This window comes from Eupeodes corollae, chromosome 3 (assembly GCF_945859685.1).
Source record: "Eupeodes corollae chromosome 3, idEupCoro1.1, whole genome shotgun sequence".
In the NCBI taxonomy this organism is placed as follows: Eukaryota; Metazoa; Arthropoda; class Insecta; order Diptera; family Syrphidae; genus Eupeodes; species Eupeodes corollae.
The window spans coordinates 43,461,484-43,482,732 of NC_079149.1; the positions used below are offsets into that span (position 1 = coordinate 43,461,484).

Below are 21,249 nucleotides of genomic sequence, written 5' to 3' on the forward strand. Positions count from 1 at the left end.
AAGCATTGTAGTAAGTTACTTTATCATCTCCAACGATTCACTCACTATTGAGATGATTTCATTTGTAAATGGAAATGGAGGATGATTTTGGAATCAATTAGACAGCTTTGCAATGTCTGTATTATCTCTTATTTTACGTGCCTACCCAAAATTGGCATGTTCCTCACTAGAAGAAAAAAGAACGCCAGTGAATTCTTCCAGAGAAATGAATGATGTGGGACGCACATTTGATATACATAATTCTATGCCATTTGGCTACGACTTCCTTTTTCTATTTTCAATCTTCGTTTTCTTGAGTATAAGAGTTATAAGAGTTTCCAGAAACGTTTTAAGGATTTCATCAAGGTGTTGGAAAAAATCATCACATGTTTTCCTTACATGCCTAAAGAGCTGTTTTACAAACTAAAACAAGTACAAACAAATTAATATCATATTTAATAAGCCTAAATTTAGCCTGAGATTATTTTTTGATACGACAAATAGTTTTTTAGAAAAACCGAAAAACCGTATGTTTCTCTTTACTGCCACTAGAGTTCTTTTATAAGTTTTTTTTTTATAAAATTAAATGAGCTTTAATTTTGTGAAACAAAATTTTTTGACAAATAGTTTTCGAGATAAACGTGAAAAACTGAAACAATCTCCATGTTTCTCTTAACTGCCGCTAGAGCTCACGTCGGATTCTTGGGGACTTTTTTTTTCGTTCATTGACTGAACTATTATATGGACACTGACTTAACTAAGCTAAACTACAAACGATTGTCAGATATGTTAATTTAAAAAAATTGTCAAAACATCCTATGTGTGTGGAAAATATTGCAAGAAACGTCATTGCCAGACAAAGATTTTTAATTGACAGGTGTCCCCGTTTAAGACACCTAGAAATTTGTCTCATTATTATATATACAAAAATGGATCAAATTAACTTTCCATCTGACAATGAAATCATATGACTTTAGGATTAAACTTAATGTTAACAGACAACTTAGAGTGATTTGGCTCCTGTATTTAGGTGGAAAAAAACGTATGAATTTTTCAATCATAACTGGAAATATATCCAATAGTTTTATAAGAAAATCTTATGAATAAGACCCTATTTTTTACAGCTACCACCTTAATCTTTATTTAAGTTTTTAAACCAGTTTATTATCTTTTTTTAAATAAATAATTATAACCGTCTCTCACTAAGCGCCATCTTCCCACCACTAACCAAGCTCAATACTCGTTAAGTTATACTCCAAATATCATCCCTGTCTTCTAATCACCTTCTTGTTTTTCACAAAAAATAAATCGACAATTTTATATTTTTCTCTTTTATTTTATTATGCTAGTCAGCTAGTCGTCTCCAGTCAAACGGGTTGTTCGCTTCATGGTTCATTTTCGTAGTGGTACTTGTGAAGTAAAGTGAAAAAGACAGACAGCAGAACAAGAGAATTGACAAAAGAAGAAAAATCGAAAGGAAAATATTCATAATTTTTTCATTGTTGCTGCTTCGTGTGGCAATTTTCACTTCAATTTAAAATAGAAAAACTTTAATTACGACAAAATTGAATTCAATTACGAAAAGTGTTTAATATTTTAATATCAAAAGCAAATCGAAGACAGCGAGTGAAAAAGTAATCAGCTAAGTTTTATTTTTTCTTTATTCTCATTTGCAAGACTTTTTTCCACAAGCAAATAAGAAAGAAAAAAAAAGACGACAAAGGAAAAGGTACAAGAAATAAAACCCCAAAAATAACAAAAGACTCAACCAGCTAAGTTGTAGAGTTGAGTAGTGAATGCCCAACCAATAGATTTTGAAAATGTGTTAAAATTTGATAAAGAATTGAGAAAAAAATGAAAAAAATTTCATGGCCGATAAATTTTTCATAAAATTAACAATTTATTTTGCCAAAAAAACGTGTATACATATCGGTCATAAGATTTAACAGAAAAACAAAGGCAGCAGACAAAAATATAATAAAAAGAGAGCAGGAGACACAGACAGGAGTCGTTGAAGTCCAAGAGTGTTGAAGTGTGTTGTTTTGTAGTCATCGAACTGCGAACTAAACTGCAACTGCGAGAACAAGAACCGAACCGAACGGAGAAAAGAAAATGGACGGGCACCATACGCATCACAACAATTCATCGTTTTCGACCCCATCGTCGTCATCGTCGCACCATCATCACCACCATCATGTAGCTCAGCAGCAGCCTTTGCTGCAGCAGCAGCAGCACACTAGCAGTAAACATCATCTGCACCATCAGCATCATCAGGCATTGACTCAACAGCAGCAGCACCCGAATTGCAACAGTGGCAGCAGTCCCACAAATAACAGTAACAACCATCATATCGATCGCCTCAAGATGTTATATCCGAATGTCAACGAAAATGAAACTCCACTTCCTCGATCGTGGAGCTCCCATGACAAGTGTCATGCCATTGGGTTGTCACAGAATAATTTACGTGTTCATTACAAAGGTTAGATATATACATATATTACATACATTATGTGTATTGTGACTTTATTTTACTATAAAAATTGTTGTTATTGTTAATTTTAATATCGATAGGTTATGTAGATACTCATCGTTGTATTTTTGTTATGTTTTTGTTCCATGTTTAGGTACCTAGAGAATTTTGTTTTTACTTTAAATTAAGTTTTTGTTAATATAATGGGAAAAAGTTGACTCTGGCCTTGGGACTTGGGATTATGATTGAGATGATGCAGTGATTATGTCTCGGGAAATTTGAACATGTTGTTATCTTGTTTACGGTTTTTCGAATACATACCTTCCGACCATTGTTGTTTTATTTTGTGTGGTTCCTTTTTGATTTATCATTTGCCATTATTGTCTGGACATATATCTATGTATAATTATGTAGGTATAGGAGTGTAAGTACTTGTATGTATGTGCATTTAACATTACGAATCGAAAATTCTTTTAGAAAAGGCAATTATGAAATTCCTACTTTGTTATGTTTGTCTTTCATGGATTTCTCTGTTTTAACATACCTAAATAAAAGTGGAACTATTTACCTATATTATAAATTCGAAGTTTTCATAAATATTTTTTTAAAAACTTATGAATAGAAAAACAAAAAAAAAGGTTTTAATAACTAGGTACTTTTTGGAGAGTTTAATTTCTTTTTATGGGCAGGTACCTCTATTCAAAGATTAGATAGATTTTTATTTACTTGCAATTGTTTGTACAATTTTATTAACAATCTTCGGCATGGTTTTGCCGTCTGCCTGATTGACAAAATGTTAACTGTATTAAAGTTTTGTTATTAATTAAGTTGCAGTTTTGTTAGCTAAAAATTTTCATCTCTAGTGCTATTTTGCAATATAGGTATAAGCATTTTAGACACATCTACTTCATTTAAGAGAGCTAAGGTTTCATTTTCTGATAAAAAGTCCTTACCACGTACATTTTTTCTAGTTTCTCTCAGGACTGGACACCCTCCGACAAAATAAAAAATATTCTCTCGTTCAGCCATGTTGCAAATATCACAGTAGTGGAAGATCTTCGCGATGTGGAACGTAACATGTTGGAGATTTGCTTTACAGTATTTATGTCCTGGAAGTAGTTTCATTCATTAAGATTATAATTCAGCCTGCTATAGATCATCCGATGAAGTGAGCTGGATGCCTGTTGTTTGAAAACATTTTTAAAATGTTCATTCAGACGCTTAATTGCCTGATACAGTGACGATTTCCATGTACTCTGTTCACTGAGCTTTAAAGTTACACCCAATCCACTCTTTAACCCATCCTGTTTTGCTTTTTTCTATTTATGTCTTCAGTTCGAACTGCCGCGTTTTTAAACTTCTTTTTTTGTAGAAGTCATATTATTTAATGAGTTTCTTGATATCAGCAGTATTTTTATTTTCCGGTCTAACTTTATCAAATAAGATGAAAATTTGTGTTTCAATGGTAGAGGGAGCCACTAAATGTTTTATTAACAACTTAAGCAACATTTTCGTTATGGGTTTCATAGCTTATTACTCTTGCTATTCAAACTCAATCTGGTGAAATATATCCAAACGAAAAGTGTTTTAAAATGTCTGACTATTACTGATGCAACTTATTGTAGTTTCGCTTCTGCTAATAGCTCTGCTATAGATCATCCGATGAAGTGAGCTGGATACTTGTTCTGTGAACACATTTCGAAAATTTTCATCCAGGCGTCTAATTACCTGGTACAGCGACGATTTCCACGTACTCTGTTCACTGAGATTTAAAGTTACAACTGTATCTTCTGTTAGCTCAATCCACTCTTTAACCCATCATGTTTTGCTCTGTATCGCTTGTAAAGCTGTTTTTTTTTGGATAATTTTAAGAACAACACTAGCTGTAACCAAAGTAGTGGCAAGTGGTTAGATGATAATCCATTCAAAATGCGTATTAAAATGTTTTTTTTTTTTTTTTACTGGTTACCTGATGATTTAAAAAATGATACTACCGTGACGAAGGACTTAAAAACTCCAAACCTATTTTAACTTTTTATCTATTGCGATGAAAAAATATATAATAATTGAATTAAAACAAATATGAACGCAACTGTTTAAGTAGCATAAATTTACAATTATGTATATTTTAACGCTGAGGCATTCTTGGGGTTCAATATCGTTAAAACGTCGAATTATCTTATCCTTAAGCTTTAAAAATGTTATTTACTTACTAACTTAAATTTATTCTTTTAAATATCACCAAAGAAATGAAGTTCAATAAATAAATAAATAAGGTGGCGCTTTAAGAGAACCAGTGCCTTTAGACTTTCAACTCTCAATCATTTCTGTGTGCGAATCATTTCAGGGATGGAAGGGACCTACAGTTTTTATAAGGTATCGGAACAAATGATTGAAGAAGAACATTTCATGATAAAAATTTATTCTTGGAGGGTTTGCCAATTCCTCGCAAGAAGCAGTACCCGCAAAAAATAACTTAAAAGTGGGACAGGGATAAAATTAACTCAAGACCTCTAGCATGACATTTCTACGCACTGAACATCATGCCATGGATCGTTGTATCCTATTTATATGAGATCTGTAGTGTTCCTTACTAACTTAGGTCCTTAGACCTGTTAAGTCCGTTGGGAACCCCTTAAGGGGCATAGGGCCTCTACTACGCCTACGCGCCATCGTGCACGATTTCCGGAGATGTGTTTCAGCTCCCTCCAACTCTTGCCTAGTAAAGCTGATTCCGCCTCGACTGTCCTGCGCCATGTGTTTCTAGGTGGTCCAGCCCTTAGTTGAGAGGATGGTCGGGAATTTATTTTCAGACCCACAACTTCTGCTTCTCTCTCCACACTTGTTGTCATTTGATGGAGATCAATGATCCTTTGAGAGAGTAAGCGGGCGATGTTCGCTTTCGTGGTATCAAATTTCTCGTGTCATTGTCTCGTTAGTTGCATGGCAGGTGGAAAAGTCCTGTTAAAACCACATATCGTGCAGCAGCATATTTTCACCCACTAAAATACCGTTATCTTTTTATCATCTTTTTATATGGAAAACAAGAAGTACGGCCCGAAAATGTTACCAGCTCATATGAACTGTATCAAGCTGTATAACCTTTGTAGATGTATTATTTAAGCAATCGTTCGTAGATTCGCAAATGCTACAATCTCACTTTTTAATAAACCCACTGACAGACTTGATAGTGTGTCGATTATGCAACCAAAAAAATTGAGAGTACCTGATATATATTTTGATTTGAAGTCCCATTTTCATAAAATACTTTAACGATCCTATCTTTACTCTGAATTGGGAACCTCTCCGCAGAAGAATTTATCAAAGACTGAATAAAAGAAATGTCACGCAGAGTTGGTCAAAAAAATAAATTTCAGTTGTGACAATCTGTCATATATAACTTGAAAATTGGTAGTTAAAAGTTTAAAGATAAATGTTTCCAGTAATGAGATATTTTGATTCTTAAATTTGCCTCACCATTTTGCAGTTTTTATCTGATAAAGCAAATGTAATAATTAAAGATGAAATTCGTGACGAAAGACCTCAATCAAATCACAAAGAGCCAACCTAAGAGTTAACAGACTGAATGCTTTTTGGCTTTCCTCCGTAGACTCAATTATGATTATGCATCGAAAAAATATTATCTTCAATTTCTAGATATTTTAACGAATATGTTTTTTACTGAGCACCAGATTTTGTTTATTTAATTTTTATTTTTTTCTAGTGCGTTTGAAAATACTGAAATGTCTGAATTTTTTTTAATAGAATCTGTATTCAAGTAAACAAACCATATGACTTCAATATTGTATAGGTAGGTAAGGTTAGATGTATGTAGGTAGCTGGTACCTATATGGGTGAAGTAGACTTAACTCTCCACAAAGTTTTTAAGTAAATTGCATTATGTGTGGGTGCATAGTTAGGTGCCTATTAATAACTACATAATTATTCAAACTGACAATTTAGGGGAGTCCACCATGTGTGAAAATCTACAGTACATATTTAAGTACCTAATCGTACGTTCAAAGGTGGATGCTAACCATGTACCTACCTAACTAGTTAATGGAAATTGATACCTACATTCGTAGTCCGAATTTCAATTCTATTTAAGTGGATGTCCACCTCCTAATACCTACTTCCAAATTACATTTAAGATGCCTATTTTCCTTAATTTTGTCCGGTTAATTAATTTTTATTATTATCATCGTACCTATATTTTTTTATATTTTCCCTTTTGCCTCGTGTTTATGTTCTAAGTTCTTACTTTATGATACGAAAATTCTTTTGTTTTTTTATTCTGGATTTATTTTCATTATTGTTCATTTCTATTTTGTAACTTGTTCATCTTTCTTGTTCATCAATGTTGCTGCTGCTGCTGTTGGCTGACTTTTCCCTTGCCCTTTGCGCTTTCACATATGTTTTATTTCTGTTTCTGTGGCTCTTTATCTTTAAACATCCTCGCTTATTTTGCTTTTATCTACTTGTTTTGATTTTGTAGAAGTGCGTAAATAAATAATTTTTTTTTTTTTGTATATTACGTTTTATTCTATTGCGTATTTGTATGAACGTTTGCTTAGATGGATTGGTGTAAATGTGCGTGTAGTTGGCTGGTTGCCATTGCCATTCAGGGTTGCCATATCCTGAATTAGTTGGATAGCACAACTTATAAATATTTGTAGGCAAAAATCGCATCCAAAATAATAGCCTGATTTTATTTCAAAAAACTGTAAGCTTTAAATAAATAAAAAGAAAATAAACATTTTTCTTATGCTTAAAAATAAGATGAGGTGTCAAGATTACCACATTTAACGTTTTAACCTATTAAAGAACAGTCTAATTTTATCGGAATCATAGTGGAATTGTATCGTATCGAATTCTGCGGTAATTTCGTATAAGTTGAATAATATGGTAAAAACTTCTCTGTTAAAATCGCCGAAAGTTTAGATTTGGCTCTTGTATAAACATTGACCTGTTTTAAATTGGTAATTTACATCTTGACAAGTGTCAAGATCTATTTAATAAACAATTTGGCAATTTTGTAGAGTGTACCACAATCTTCGACAGTTGTCATCTGCGTTTCTTTCAGAAATTGTCTCAGCTTTTCATATTAGTTTTAAGAATCACATTCCTCTTCTTCGGATGTGGAGCTGCAACAACAAAATATAGTAAGCTCATTAAATTCCGACATAAACAGCATTCTTGAATGAGGATTCAAAAATCGCGTGGAATTTAATGCTTCGAAAACGCAATGCTGTATTGTATCGTTAAAGCGAGATAGACCCCCATTGTCATTATCCATGGAGTGCACTTGCATCAATGAGACTGAACACCTCGATATTATCGGTATGTGTGTCATCAACCACTTCTTGTGGAATGATCACATACGCGATGTCGCCAAAAATGCCGCAAGGTAATTGGGTTTTCTAAGGCGATGCAAGTTTTTCTCCCCCTCTGATCGGGCTGTTATGCAGCTTGAGTAAAACTCCCATATCCGGGCTGGTGCACCTGCAACCTACTTAAGCCTCTTGGACAGCATTGAACGTAGAGCATTTACATTAATCGGCGATAACACTATCATAGGATCATTTACTTCGCTTGAACATCGTCGTAAAATTTCTTGTCTCACGCTTTTCTACCGTTATTTTAACGACGGTTTATGCTGAAGAGAAATAGCCAGTTGCATTCCTTCCTTAAACAGTTCAACCGTAATACTTGCGCTTCTAGAAATGCCCATCAATATACCCTCAAGCCCAAATTCGGTCGTACTGTCAAAAATAGAGATTCGTTATTTAGCCGTACTACGCGAATGTGGAATTTCTAACCACACTCTGTTTTTTTCAGCCATTGCAATATTCAGGAATTCAAAACCGATATGCCCCGACTCCTCTTTAGTTGACAATTGCGACAGGATTTATTTTATCATTTTTCGATCATAGTACAGTTGTATTGTAAGATTTAATCAATGAAATTGTCACTACAAATTTGTCAGCATTATGACAATGACAAAAATGTCATGATAAATTTGTTATTGTATTTTTATGACAAATTTGCCGCCAGTCAACATTTTGTGAAATACAGAATTTTTTGTTAAGATTGTCATCAATTGTATGGGTCAATTTTTATGAAAAAAAACCTAATTTTAATTAAATGGTTGCATTTGGCAAGCCTGTTACCATGTTGCCATTGCCATCAGCTATCCATCTATCGCAACTTAAATCATTGTTCAGTGTGTGGTCTCTTTCCTGTGCACTGAATTATGCTATAAAAGGCAAACTTAACGAATGTAGGTATTTATTTTTTTGTGTTTCTTTCAGTTGTATCTTCGCTCATGTTTGGCTTTTCCGTTTTGATATACATTTTCTTGTTTGTTGTTGGTTTGGATTGGTGTTGTTGCTTCTTGGTAACTGTGTTCATCAGCTGATTTTGTATCGAACTGTCAAAAAATGAATAGTTTGCGAAGGGGGAGGAGTAGAAGTATAACTGGAACGCGTGTGGTGTGGGAGTTATTATTATTAGTGTGCATTTTTTCTCTCTCCATATTATTGTTGTATAGTGTAGGTATGGTTAATGATATGCAATGGAAAAAGAAAACACCACATCTTTATGGCACAGAAATGTGTTTCTCCTTTAATTTTGTAACAAAAGAAAACCTTCAACAGAGGAAATTTTTTTAGATTTTCTTTTCTATAAATTTATAAATATGCATTTACCTATTTTTTTTGTACCTAGCACCTTATTTATAACAGCCCAGCCATCAGCGTTGACTCTTCACAGCTTATAACTGCTGATAACAAAGAAGTTTAGATGAACCTATGTATGTACCTACTTAGATGAATTTGTATGAATGTCAATAGGCTACATTTGGGAGCTAGCTTTGTACTTAATAGATGCATAGCCTTGTGCGTTAGTTTAAGGGTAGAAAATTGTTTTGTCTTGATTTTTCTGGATTTGTTAAAAGCAAATATCTACATATTATCGATCTGGGTACCTAGAGCTGCGAATATGGTTTTTAGAATATTGTAAACAAATGTATCCCTCCCTTTCTTGATTATAGATTTAAGAATTATAGAAATTAAATTTTTTAGGTGTTTACATGTGTATAATAAATTTTGTCTAGCGAAGATTGAGAAATTTTGCATACAAAATAAAGACTTAAATTCAATTGTTTAGCTCGATTTGATTTTAATAACTTTTCTTTATTAAAGGTGGTCTAAAAAAGTTAGGTTTCGGGAACACATAAGGATTTCAGAAGCCAGCCTTAAGTGCTTGAAGTGTAACTGGCTTATTGACATGGCCAAGATGGCACCATTTGGGTATTTGATGCCCAAAATATATGTAGATGGTGCATCAATTACGTATCGTCTAAACTTAAAGAAAAAACAATCTAATATTTGTAAAAACGGTCTTCATACAAATTCAGTAGGTACCTCGCAGAGGCACTCCATTATGATTTATTTCATGGATCTATTTTCTTCATATAACTTGATATATAGGGAAAAAGAGAAGAAGAGCCTTAAATTTTCCACATACTTTTACTACGTTTCGCTGTTTAAAAAGAAGACTGAAACTGGCATTAACGAGACAAAAACGGCGTGTTCTTAGCTTCCAGCCGGACCGCATTATGTTCGACCAGTACTTAAAAGTTGTTTTCCAGCGTCATTTTCGAAGCAAAATGATCCGATGCAACCACGCTTAAATTGTGAAATGTCGAGCTCGATGGTAAGTTGATTGAATCTCACGCTTTCGGCTACATCAGCCATATTCCCGTTTGTGCGCTTCATATTCCCGTTTGTGCGCTCCGTACGCCGACGACGGAGTGTGGTTTACTTTCACACAGTCCTTCGACCAAAACTTCTTTCCTTAGTTTTTCTGAGTCTCTGGAAAGATTTCGAGCGCAAAACAATTGTCAGTTTCAAAATAACCTATTTAAAAAAATATTGAAACACCGACAGGTCTCAATGTTGGGGATTGATTGAAAAAATTCCTACAAGTTATTAAAAAGTCCTCATGGTGATCCTTCTGTAGATCAATAGAAGAATCCTCGGAGGCATCAAGGATAAGGAAGATTCTCTCGACAAATCCAACCATGCCTAGTTGTCTTAAAAACTCGGATGGATTTTACTCTTGGACTACTGACTCTGACTACTGACATATCAAATTATACCAGCTGAGCTACAACTTACCATTGATATAACTTTGCCCGTCATTGAGATGATCTTCAAAAGTTGTATAAATCTGGTCTATATACCTCAGTGATGGAGAGAAGTAAAGGTAGTTTTTATTCCCAAGGCCGGCAAATGCTCGCATGTCAACCCTAAAAATCTAAGACCTATTAGCCTATCATCATTCATTCTCAAAACTCTGGACCGATTGATTAGAGCAAAAAGAATATACTATAGTGGCCTTCCTGGATATTGAGGGCGCTTTCAACAACGTTGACACATTAGCGATCACTTCTGCTATAACGACACTAAACGTCGAATACTCACTCTGTGAGTTGATTAATCTAATGCTAAAAAGCAGGATCGTCAACTCTAAGATGGGGGATTTTTGTACGAAAAGGTCTGTCGGTAGAGACACTCCACAAGGTGGTGTTTTGTCCCCTCGCCTGTGGAACATCTAACTACTAATATCCCTTGAGAGGAAAGGCTACAGAGTGGTTGCGTATGCCGATGATGTTTCTATCGCCATCACAGGAGAACATCCTGATACACTGAGAGACCTCCTCCAAAACGCACTCAATATGCTCACTAGATAGGCTGATCTTTGCGGACTTAGTATTAATCCTAAAAAAAAACAGACCTCGTATAAGACCTCAATAAAAGGTGTACCACTAATTTTTACCAATAAAGCCGAATATCTTAGTCTGATATTAGACAAGCAATGAAATTGGAAACCTTATAATCAGGAAAGAGTTAAGAAAGCTACAGCAGCTCTTTTCCTTTGCAAGAAAGCAATAGGAAGCAAATGGGGTTTTCAACCTCGCATAACCTACTGGCTATACACATCGCTCATCCGATCAATACGTACGGGGTTGTAGTATGGTGGACTGAACTGGAGAAAGTCACATACTAAGATAAACTCCGCAGAGTGCAACTCACTGCATGTCTCTGCATAAGCGGGCATTAAGAACCACACCCTCAGCAGCGTTAGACACTCTCCTCCCTCTGACACCCCTCGACATCTTCAGCAAACAAGTGGCAGCGAGTACAGCTATAAGACTCAACGCCTCATCTCAAAGGACCAACAACAATGTGGGGAACTCCATCATTTTGAACCTCTTTGGTTCTTTACCAAAGTACTAGACTACACCATTTCAAAACCCCAATTTGGAAAAAACTTCCAGGATCCATTTATCGATCAAAGAGGTTCTCTCCTGGCTAAGAGAAAACGTGATATCAACTTCTGATATCCGCATCTTCTCTATTAAAACTCTTGACGGTGTCTCAACCAAATCACAAACGGCCCTCGATTGTCGATCGTCTCTTATGGAGACGGCGCAGCAATTTAGCATTCACCTCTGTTAGGTGCCGGGCCACAGGAACATCACAGGAAGTTGTAGAGCCGATGAACTCGCTAAAAATTGAACCGTCATACCTATTTCACCTGAAAGGGAGAAGATAGGTATAACGATAGCAACATGTAAACTTCTGGTAAAAGAAACAGCTTTTGCGATAGAAAACTCTAGTTGGCACAATTGGCCAACATGCGCAGCCAAAAAACTCATATGGCCTTCACCGGAACTAAAGCGCTCTAAAGAATTGTTATATAAAATCAGGAGCTGTATGGACGGAGAAGAAGAGGAAACAATTTCTCACCTTCTTTGCACTTGCCATGCTCTTTTACTAAGACGCAAACTTCATCTGGTAGACTGCTCTTTTGATAATGCCAGTGAACTAGCTAAAAAGAATTTCAAATATCTTCTTTACTTTTTAAAAAGTCAAAAATGGTTCGACTTGTGGAAAGTAATTCTCTAGATTCATGTGGTATCACAATGGGCCTTTTCTTTTGGCCTAAGTGTGTGGATTCTGAATCCGCATCCATTTTAACCTAACATGTTAGAGAGTTGGAACTAGCCCTTTTTGGGAATGTTAATATTATCACCCTCCTCCCCCTACAACAATACAGAAATGATGTCAAAAATGTCCATGAATTGAACGGTTTTTTATTTTTGACGTTGAGTTCAAAAGTTAAGTCCATAGGCGCTTATGTACTTAGGTCACATTGAATAAAGGAAGATGCACTTCCTTTGCTCAAGAATAACATTTTATATTTTATGTACATTGTTTCGTCTTAATAAACCTGTCCTAGATGTTGTAGATTTGAATATTGTTAACACGTGCACGAAAATCTAGATTGAAATGTCCTGTCCATATGTGTTCCACAAAAATATTATAATTAAACGTTGGATTCTTTCAAGGAACAGGCAAAAGTGTCAACGATGCTGCCGCATCTGTACGTACACCGCATCCTATTCCACCGGGCTGTGGTTTGTATTACTTTGAAGTCAAGATTATTTCTAAAGGCAAAAATGGCTACATGGGCATTGGTCTTACTTCTGAGAATTTTAAAATGAATAGATTACCAGGTAAGAAAAATATACAACAATAAAAATAGCAACTATTATAAACAAAAAAAATATATTTACACTTTAGGTTGGGATAAACAATCATATGGTTATCACGGAGATGATGGTAATTCGTTTTCGGCTTCAAATCGAGGTCAATCTTATGGACCAACATTCACCACAGATGATATTATCGGTTGTGGCGTTAATTTCGTCAATAATACATGTTTCTATACAAAGAACGGCATCGATCTCGGTACTGCATTTAGGGATTTACCAGTAAGTTTCATGATAATAACATTTAGTTATTTGAATGATTGGTAATGTCTTTGCAGTCGAAATTGTACCCAACAGTTGGCTTGCAGACAGCTGGTGAGGAAGTTGATGCGAATTTTGGGCAGGAACCGTTTAAATTCGACCAAATCGAAGATATGATTCGACAAATGCGAGCCGAAACTAAGGCTGCCATATATGATTTTCCAATGCGCAGCGAATATGGAGATCCAACGACGCTATTGCACAAGTAATTATTTGAAAATATATTATTTATCTTAATGAGATTTTTAAATAAAACATATTTTTTTCTAGAATGGTCTCATCTTATTTAGTACATAACGGATATAGTCTAACTGCAGAGGCTTTTGGAAGAACTACTGGTCAGAGCTTTACCGAGGAACTAGGATCAATAAAAAACCGACAAAGTAAATAACTTGAATTAAATATGAAACTTATATGAGGTATTTAATATATTTATTTTTTTGTATAGAAATATTAAAACTTATTATGACTGGTAAAATGGGACAAGCAATAGAGCATACAATACGCTCATATCCAGGACTTTTAGAAAACAATAAAAATCTATTATTTATGCTTAAATGTAGACAATTCATTGAGATGGTTAATGGATCCGATATTGAAGTAATACATTCCACAATAATTCTATTCGAAATTTCTTGAGTGTGATTAAATTTTGTTTTTTTATACTCATTTTGTTGCAGTGTACTCCTGCCAAAACAATACAAACTTCTGTTATTCAATCAACTAAGTCGTACCAAAATGGCACACCGAATAGTGCTGTGATAAGTGCAGATTGCGTTCAAGATAATCAACAAGATATTAAAAATTCGTAAGATAAATATTTCTATTTACTTAAATTTTATTTAAATTTGTTCTTGCATTTATTTTAAATTGTATTTTATTCTATTTATAGATTTTTAATAGATAATAACTCGGAAGATTTAGATAAGTGCAACGATATATCAAACAGTGATTATTTGAATGATGTTGAAATGGAGAATGGCCATACAAATGGTAATGTTTGTTTTTATATATTTTTGTATAAGTATTTCCAATAGGAGGTTTCATTTTAATTTAAAAAAGGAATACTTTTAAAAGGAAATCGATAAATGTTTACTTTATTGTAATAAGAAAGGTATGAAATTAACAAAAAAAACGATATCATAAAATCGCTAAAAGTTGCCAATACCAATTCAAACTTTTACAACTGAATATGCTCAAAAACTGCACTTAAAGGTCTTAACCGATTGTGGAGCATTCACCGCATAGATTTTATCTTTCAGTGGCTCCAAAGAAAACAATTCAACAGCCTTATTATGAGTATCAATTTGATAGTCGATAATTTCTATTAATTATTTGATAAGTTGATATTATGAGACTGCCTCTTCTTCGTTTCCGGCTAACAGCACTTTAACTCCTCCTGGAGCACAGGGCGGCAACCAGTTCCTTCCATCTCTCTCTATTCCTAGCCCGATACCTTAGCCGAGCTTCCTTCATGAAAGATGATCTCCATGTTTCTCTTGGCCTTCCAGGCCGCCTTCTATCTTGAGGATTCCATTGAAAGCACTGCTTTGCTATCAATCCAGCGCCACTTACTCTGAGCAATGTCAACATCCACTTTTGTTTCCCCAGTTCATCGTTAGATATGGTTTGTGGCCACCGGATGTTCAGAATGTAACGCAGACAATGGTTGACAAGAGTTTGCAACCTTCTCGAGATGTCATCAGAGTACTTTCACGTTTCGCAGGCATATAGCAGCACGGACTTTACGTTGAATTCAAACAACCTTAACTTGGTACGGAACGCTATTTTCCTGGAGTTTCATACTTTAGAAAGCATTCCGAATGCACTACGGGCTTTATTTATTTTATTATTGACATGCAGGTCCGTTCCACCATCGAGTGCCAAATAGCTTTCCAGATAGTTGAACTGGGTGACCTCTTCTACTGCCACTTGTCTTACAATAACCTATTGTTGTTTTCGACTGCTCTGCATTAACTTAGTCTTACTGGCATTAATTCTAAGCCAGCCACCTCTCCATTTTGTTGAAGAGAAAGGCACGTTTGGCTGAGGTCTCCATTTCTGTTTGCCATCAAGCATATGTCGTCAGCATAGTCCAAATGGCTTAATGTTTCCTTCAGGCGCCTGATAATATGACAATTTACGCGATCGAAGACCTTTTCAAAATAGACAAACATGAGGTAAAGCGGCGATTGGTTCTCTGACGATTGTTGAAGAATAATTCGCAACTGCGAAATTCCGCTTAATCCCTCTTGAGCGTAGACTTGATCTTAAATTTTATCCTTTCGAGAATGATGGTTGCCATTAACTTTGGAAATACGTACAGAATGGTGATTCCACGCCATTTATTGCAGTTCTTAAGGTCACCTTTTTTCGTAGGCTTGACGATTACCCCGTCCTTCCATTCCCTGGAAAAGGTTTCGTTTTCCCAAACAGACTTAACAAGTGGCAACAAAATACCGGCCGCCAAGTCGGGGTCTGCTTTGAGGAATTCGGCAGGTATGCCATCCAGCCCAGCTGCTTTGTTGTTCTTTAAAAGATGTATCGCGGTTCTTATTCAATATTAATGCTTCTCGTAGATCTACGTATGCCCGGCAGTTGATGATTTGCATAAGCGTTTGCATATGCATTCTGGTCATCGTTCAGAAATGTACAAAAGTGCTCCTTCCATCTCCGCAATTGATCTTCCACTGACACTAAAAGACTAACGTTCGTGTCACGAACATGATAGTTTACAATATTTTGTTGGCCTACCAGATCTTTAGTGAATTTGCACAGCATCCTCGCGTTACCTCTTGCAGCTTCCTCAGCGTTTCTGCCAATTTTTCTAATCTGGCCCTCCTATCTCGTCTCACACACCTCCGCACTACCTATTGAGCTGCTCTATACTCACTTCGCAAAACCGGTTTCCGATGAGCATCAGTTTCATTATTTATATTTATTTTGAGTGCTCTGCGGTGTGTAATTTTGTTCCAGGTGTCTTGGTATATCCACAAATCCTTATCTCTAGATTGCATTGGTACCGTTTTAGATCCAGCTTCAATAAAAACTCTTTTTACCGTGCCTCACAACGTCTCAATGGGAACATTTGCGTTTAACCCCTTCATTTGACGCCTTGTCGTTAAGAGTGTTTTACATTACAAAAGTCGACAGGCATATCACCATTGTCATTTCGTTGACCTTTGCCGTGTCTACCCATAACTTGCTCAAGGCCTGTGTTATCCGAGCCAACTTTGGCATTGAGGTCCCCCAGGATGATAGTTATGCCACCCTTTGGAACTTTGCTGTAGACCGCGTTCTTCTGAATCATTTGCCGGAGCGCAACACTGGATGATGGTGAGTTTACGAATTCTGGACTTAAACCTTGCTGTCATTATCCTAGCCAAATGTAAACTGCTCTTAGAAAAAAAATACTTTGTTGAAGAGTGTCCTTGTGTTGTAAGAGAAGTGTTGAAGTAAACCCCAAGTAATTCACTTGTGACATGCCAATACTAAAGTCATTTCCAACGCTCAAATGGTAACTTCCTTGAGAAAAGAATTTTAAGACCGCTGATAATTTAAGTATATTTGGGATGGAATGCTGTCTTTTGATTGGTTTAAGTTCATTATCTTACTTACATAAAGTGGCGCCACAGTTCTGTGTTAACTAGGGCCTCACCCAACAAACTTCTCCATCTAGCTCGGTCCCTAGCTAGATGTCTCCAGTTTCGCGCTCCAAGTTGGGTAAGTCATTTTCCACTTGTGCGCGCCACCTGATCCGCGGTCTTCCTCTACTGCGCTGTCCTGTGGGTCTGGATTAAAAGACTTTCCGGACCGGAGCATTGGTTTCCATGCGCTCTACGTGACCCACCCATCTTAGTCGTTGGACTTTTACACTTCTGGCTAAGTCTACGTCGCTGTACAGCTCGTCGTTCCGCCTTCTCGAAACGACCCAAGGTGCTTTCATCCACTTTCGTCATAGTCTATGCTTCTGCACCGTATAGCAGGACGGGGACGATAAGGGTCTTATGTAGCGACACTTTGTTCCTTCGAGAGAGGGCGTTGCCACTCAATTGCTTTTCAGCGATTAGCAAAAGTTATTCTTCGTTTGATCTCAGCGCTGCTGGTGTTGTTTTCTGCGTTTACAGCGGAGCCTAGGTAGACGAAATCCTTGACTACCTCAAAGTTACTCCCTGACGATGGTGACGTTTTAAACGAGACGTCGCGTCGGTGTTGTAGGTTTTTTCTTGACGACAACATGTACTTTGTTTTGTCCTCATTAACCGTTAAACCCATTTTTGCCGCCTCTGCCTCAATACTCACAAAAGCCCCATTGACATCACGCTAAGTTCTTCCGATTATGTAAATGTCATCAGCATATGCTTTGGACAGACTGTTGAAAGATAGTCCCTTTAGTGTTGACGTGTGAGCTCTGCACTATTCTCTTAAGTACGATGTTAAAAAAATAGCATGAAAGCGCATTGCTGGCCTAAAACTTTTTTTGACATCGAAAGGTTCTGTTAAGTTGTTTTCAACCTTTATGGATCAGCATGAAATTGATGGAAAGATGGTGGATGTAGATTTGGTGTTCTTGGGCTTTTTCAGAATCTGTCGTAATGTGAATATTTGATCGACTGTGGACCTTTCTGGTCTAAATCCACACTGATAAAGACCTATCAGGTTGTAGACGTTCCCATATTACGGCAGAGAAGATTTTGTAGGCGATGTTAAGTAGACTGATTCCTCTATAGTTTGTGCAGTTTAGAGGGTCTCCTTTTTTCAGGGTCAGGATCGGGCAAACAATACTGAGGTTCCATTCATCGGGCATGCTTTCTTCCGACCATATCTTACAGATAAATGGTGCATGCTACTAACCAACTTATCTCCCGCTGCTTTAAGGAGCTCGGCATTCAAGCCATCCGCTCCAGCGGCCTTATTAGACTTCAGCTTAGATATGGCAATCTTTACTTCGTCTAAGTCGGGAAGACGGGATTGTTGGTTGATAAGAAAATTAATCTGTATCTTTTTTGTTGACATCCGTAATACCAAGTCTATCAAAAAAATCATTTACAATAAAATAACAAATCATTCAATTTTTTTATGTCTATCAGGTATCGTGTTGATAGTTGTTAACTATAATAGGGCTGCAAAGGTGTTAAACCTCAAGATCTCGGTAACAGAAATACAGAAAGCTTGTCTTGCAAAACTGCAACTGTTTGCTAGACTTCCATTTTTCTTATTTTCTTCTTTGAAGAAGCAATAAAAAAACAACTCCCAGCTAATTTCACGTTCTGTTTTTTTTTTTCAATAAGCCTTATCCAATCCGGAAGCGAACCATTATTTTATAATTTATTTAATTTTTTATTGTTTGAAATTACAGGTAGTTCATGTAAAAACGGAACCTCTCCAACAAATTTTGCCAATTCCCTTGACGTAGACGAAGATATGGGTAAATCATTAAAACAATGAAATTAATAAACATAAATATTAATATTCCTTTTCAGATGTCGATTTATCGCCATCACGAAAATATTGCCATGGTTTTGAAAGAATACTTGAGTTTGGTAAAGAACTCTCACAAATGGGTCAACAGCTAGAAAAGGAAAACAAAATGAATGAAGAAGATCGACAGATGTTAGAAGTAAGTTTATTTTCTATATTTTATTTAAAACAATACTTAATCGTTTTTTTTCTACTTTTAGGATGCATTTAGTCTTATAGCTTATTCAAATCCCTGGTCAAGTCCCTTGGGCTGGCAACTGTGTCCATCGAAACGCGAAACAGTTTGTTCTGCCCTTAATTCGGCTATATTAGGTAAGTCTTTTAGAATTTCTTGTTTTTTGAATGGAAATAGGATACATTTTTGGTTTTACTTTATTTCAGAATCAATGAGCTATCCATGGAGACCACCACTAGAAGTGTGTGTTGCCCATGCTGGCGAGCTCCTCAAAGTTATGGCAAATTCATCACTTGGCGCTTGCGCTTTTGTCAATATTGACGATGTGTTCCCACAAAATTGACCATGTCCTGTAATGACGGCGCCGCTGCCGTCGGCCAACGTCATGTTTGCTACGTTAATTTAAAAACAAAACAAAAAATATATATTTAAACAAAAACAAAAAAAAAACAAGTAAAAAACAAAAGAAAATCAAATTTTGCATAATGTTTATTTTTTAATCTAATTTAATTACAAAATACTTATCAAATTTAGTTTAATTTTGTTGTTTGCTTTTTGTTTGCTCTCACTTCGTTAGGCAATTTCAAAAGATACAATATTTTCTCTTTTTATTTTAAGTTTAAGGTAAAATTAATTTTTATTTCTTTCTAATTTTTGCTGAATTTTTTCTTAAACTACAATAATTTGTTGTTATAATTTTTTTTTGGTAACGATTTGAAAAGTTAGATTAAAAAAAAAATTACAAAACATAAAACAATCAATTTTGAAATATGATGTAAATACGAAACAAAACAAAACATATTATAAGAATTTATTAACAAATAGTTTTCTTTATTTTATTTTTTTTTCTGATATTTTATTTATTTTAAAAATGTTTGTTTTTTGCTTATACAAACAAATCATCCACCAATTTTTTCTCGGTGTGCTGCTGTTAAAAGAAAGTTTATTAAAGATAGACTATTTTATAGTATTCTACACGCATTTAATATTTCATTTGATTCTTTTCCTTACTCAATACAATTCTCCTTACTCATAACATGAACTCAATTCTTTTAGCTTGAAAAATAACCTCACTGTTTTTGAAACCTTAAAAACTTCTAATAATCTATGTATATGAGAGAATAAAACTCAAACTCTTTGATAATCTGGTATTTTCTTGTACATCGAGGTTTGAATCTTGCCAACTAACAATGCGCACATAAAATAAATTGGTCTCCACGAGTTGTAGTGTCGTTATTGTTAATGTGTTCTCAGGCGAATCAGTATGTTAGATATCGTTCGTCTATTTCCTGCTTTTCAATAAATCTTCAATCCTCTCCATCTTCATGGGCTTCTATTTTAATGATTCATGTTACTTTTCTGAGATTTGTTATTTAGACATCGTTTGTGTTCAATTCTTTTCTCCTCTCTTTTGTTGTTCGAAACATAAAAGGTTTTAATTCTGTTACGATTTTTCTAAAGTTTAATGGGAATATTTCAAATACAATGAGTCACTTAAAATAATCATTTGGATTATTGAATGGCCCTAATTTTGAAATTTGTATTATTAAAAATTCTATGTAGTACCGCCCAAAAACCAAAATGTTACGAATTTCACACTAAACTTGAATATATAGAAACAACTTGCATGACTTTTCAAATTCTGCAACTTTAAATTTATTTATTTAAATATATTGTTTTATTTGTTTTTTGTTCCAAAACCATACAATATTAAAATCGAAAACAAAAAACCAACTTAAATCTGAATGTTTTATAAGAAAAACACTTTCTGCTAAGTGTTTTAATAAATAAATACAAATGAAAAATTATTATAAAAGTTTCCTCTAAGCGTGTTAATATTTATACAAAAGTATAAATAAAATAAATTAACAAAGTGATTACAACAGACAAAAAAAAACAACAACAACAAAATCAAGCCTAAACTTGACAAAATTTAGATGACGCCTATACAATATATTGTGACTGTAGTTTGATAAAGTTTTAAAAAAAATATTTATTATTATAAATGTGAATGAAATTATTTATTCATCTATATAAACATTAATTTAATAATAGAGACTGTAGAAATAATACAACAACAACAAACAGTATGTAGAATTAATTGCAAAAAAATGAAAAATTCTAACAATTGAAGTTTTTGTGTTAGAAAACAAACCGAATATTGATTTGTTTTGTTCTTACAGTTTTTTCATGTTCAATAGAATTTCCTCAAACCTTACAATATTACGATTGCATGTATTTTGAAATCATAGCCGAGATATA

General features: G+C 34.9%; 1 protein-coding gene across 2 annotated transcripts; it reads left to right on the forward strand.

Annotated features, from left to right (window-relative positions):
- Positions 1-1,341: 1,341 nt before the first annotated feature.
- Positions 1,342-20,784, forward strand: LOC129949393 (ran-binding proteins 9/10 homolog). Of its 2 annotated transcripts, none has more exons than XM_056060828.1 (12): positions 1,342-2,458; positions 12,867-13,034; positions 13,102-13,292; positions 13,349-13,536; positions 13,602-13,714; positions 13,780-13,931; positions 14,060-14,139; positions 14,224-14,324; positions 18,691-18,759; positions 18,815-18,951; positions 19,013-19,124; positions 19,194-20,784. In XM_056060828.1, exons 1-12 carry the CDS (start codon positions 2,092-2,094, stop codon positions 19,328-19,330), a joined length of 1,815 nt encoding a protein of 604 aa, XP_055916803.1. In that variant the 5' UTR covers positions 1,342-2,091; the 3' UTR covers positions 19,331-20,784. The 2 variants fall into 2 exon arrangements, with proteins under 2 accessions (XP_055916803.1, XP_055916802.1); XM_056060827.1 differs by having other exon boundaries at positions 1,344-2,458; positions 14,012-14,139.
- The last annotated feature ends 465 nt before the right edge of the window (positions 20,785-21,249 follow it).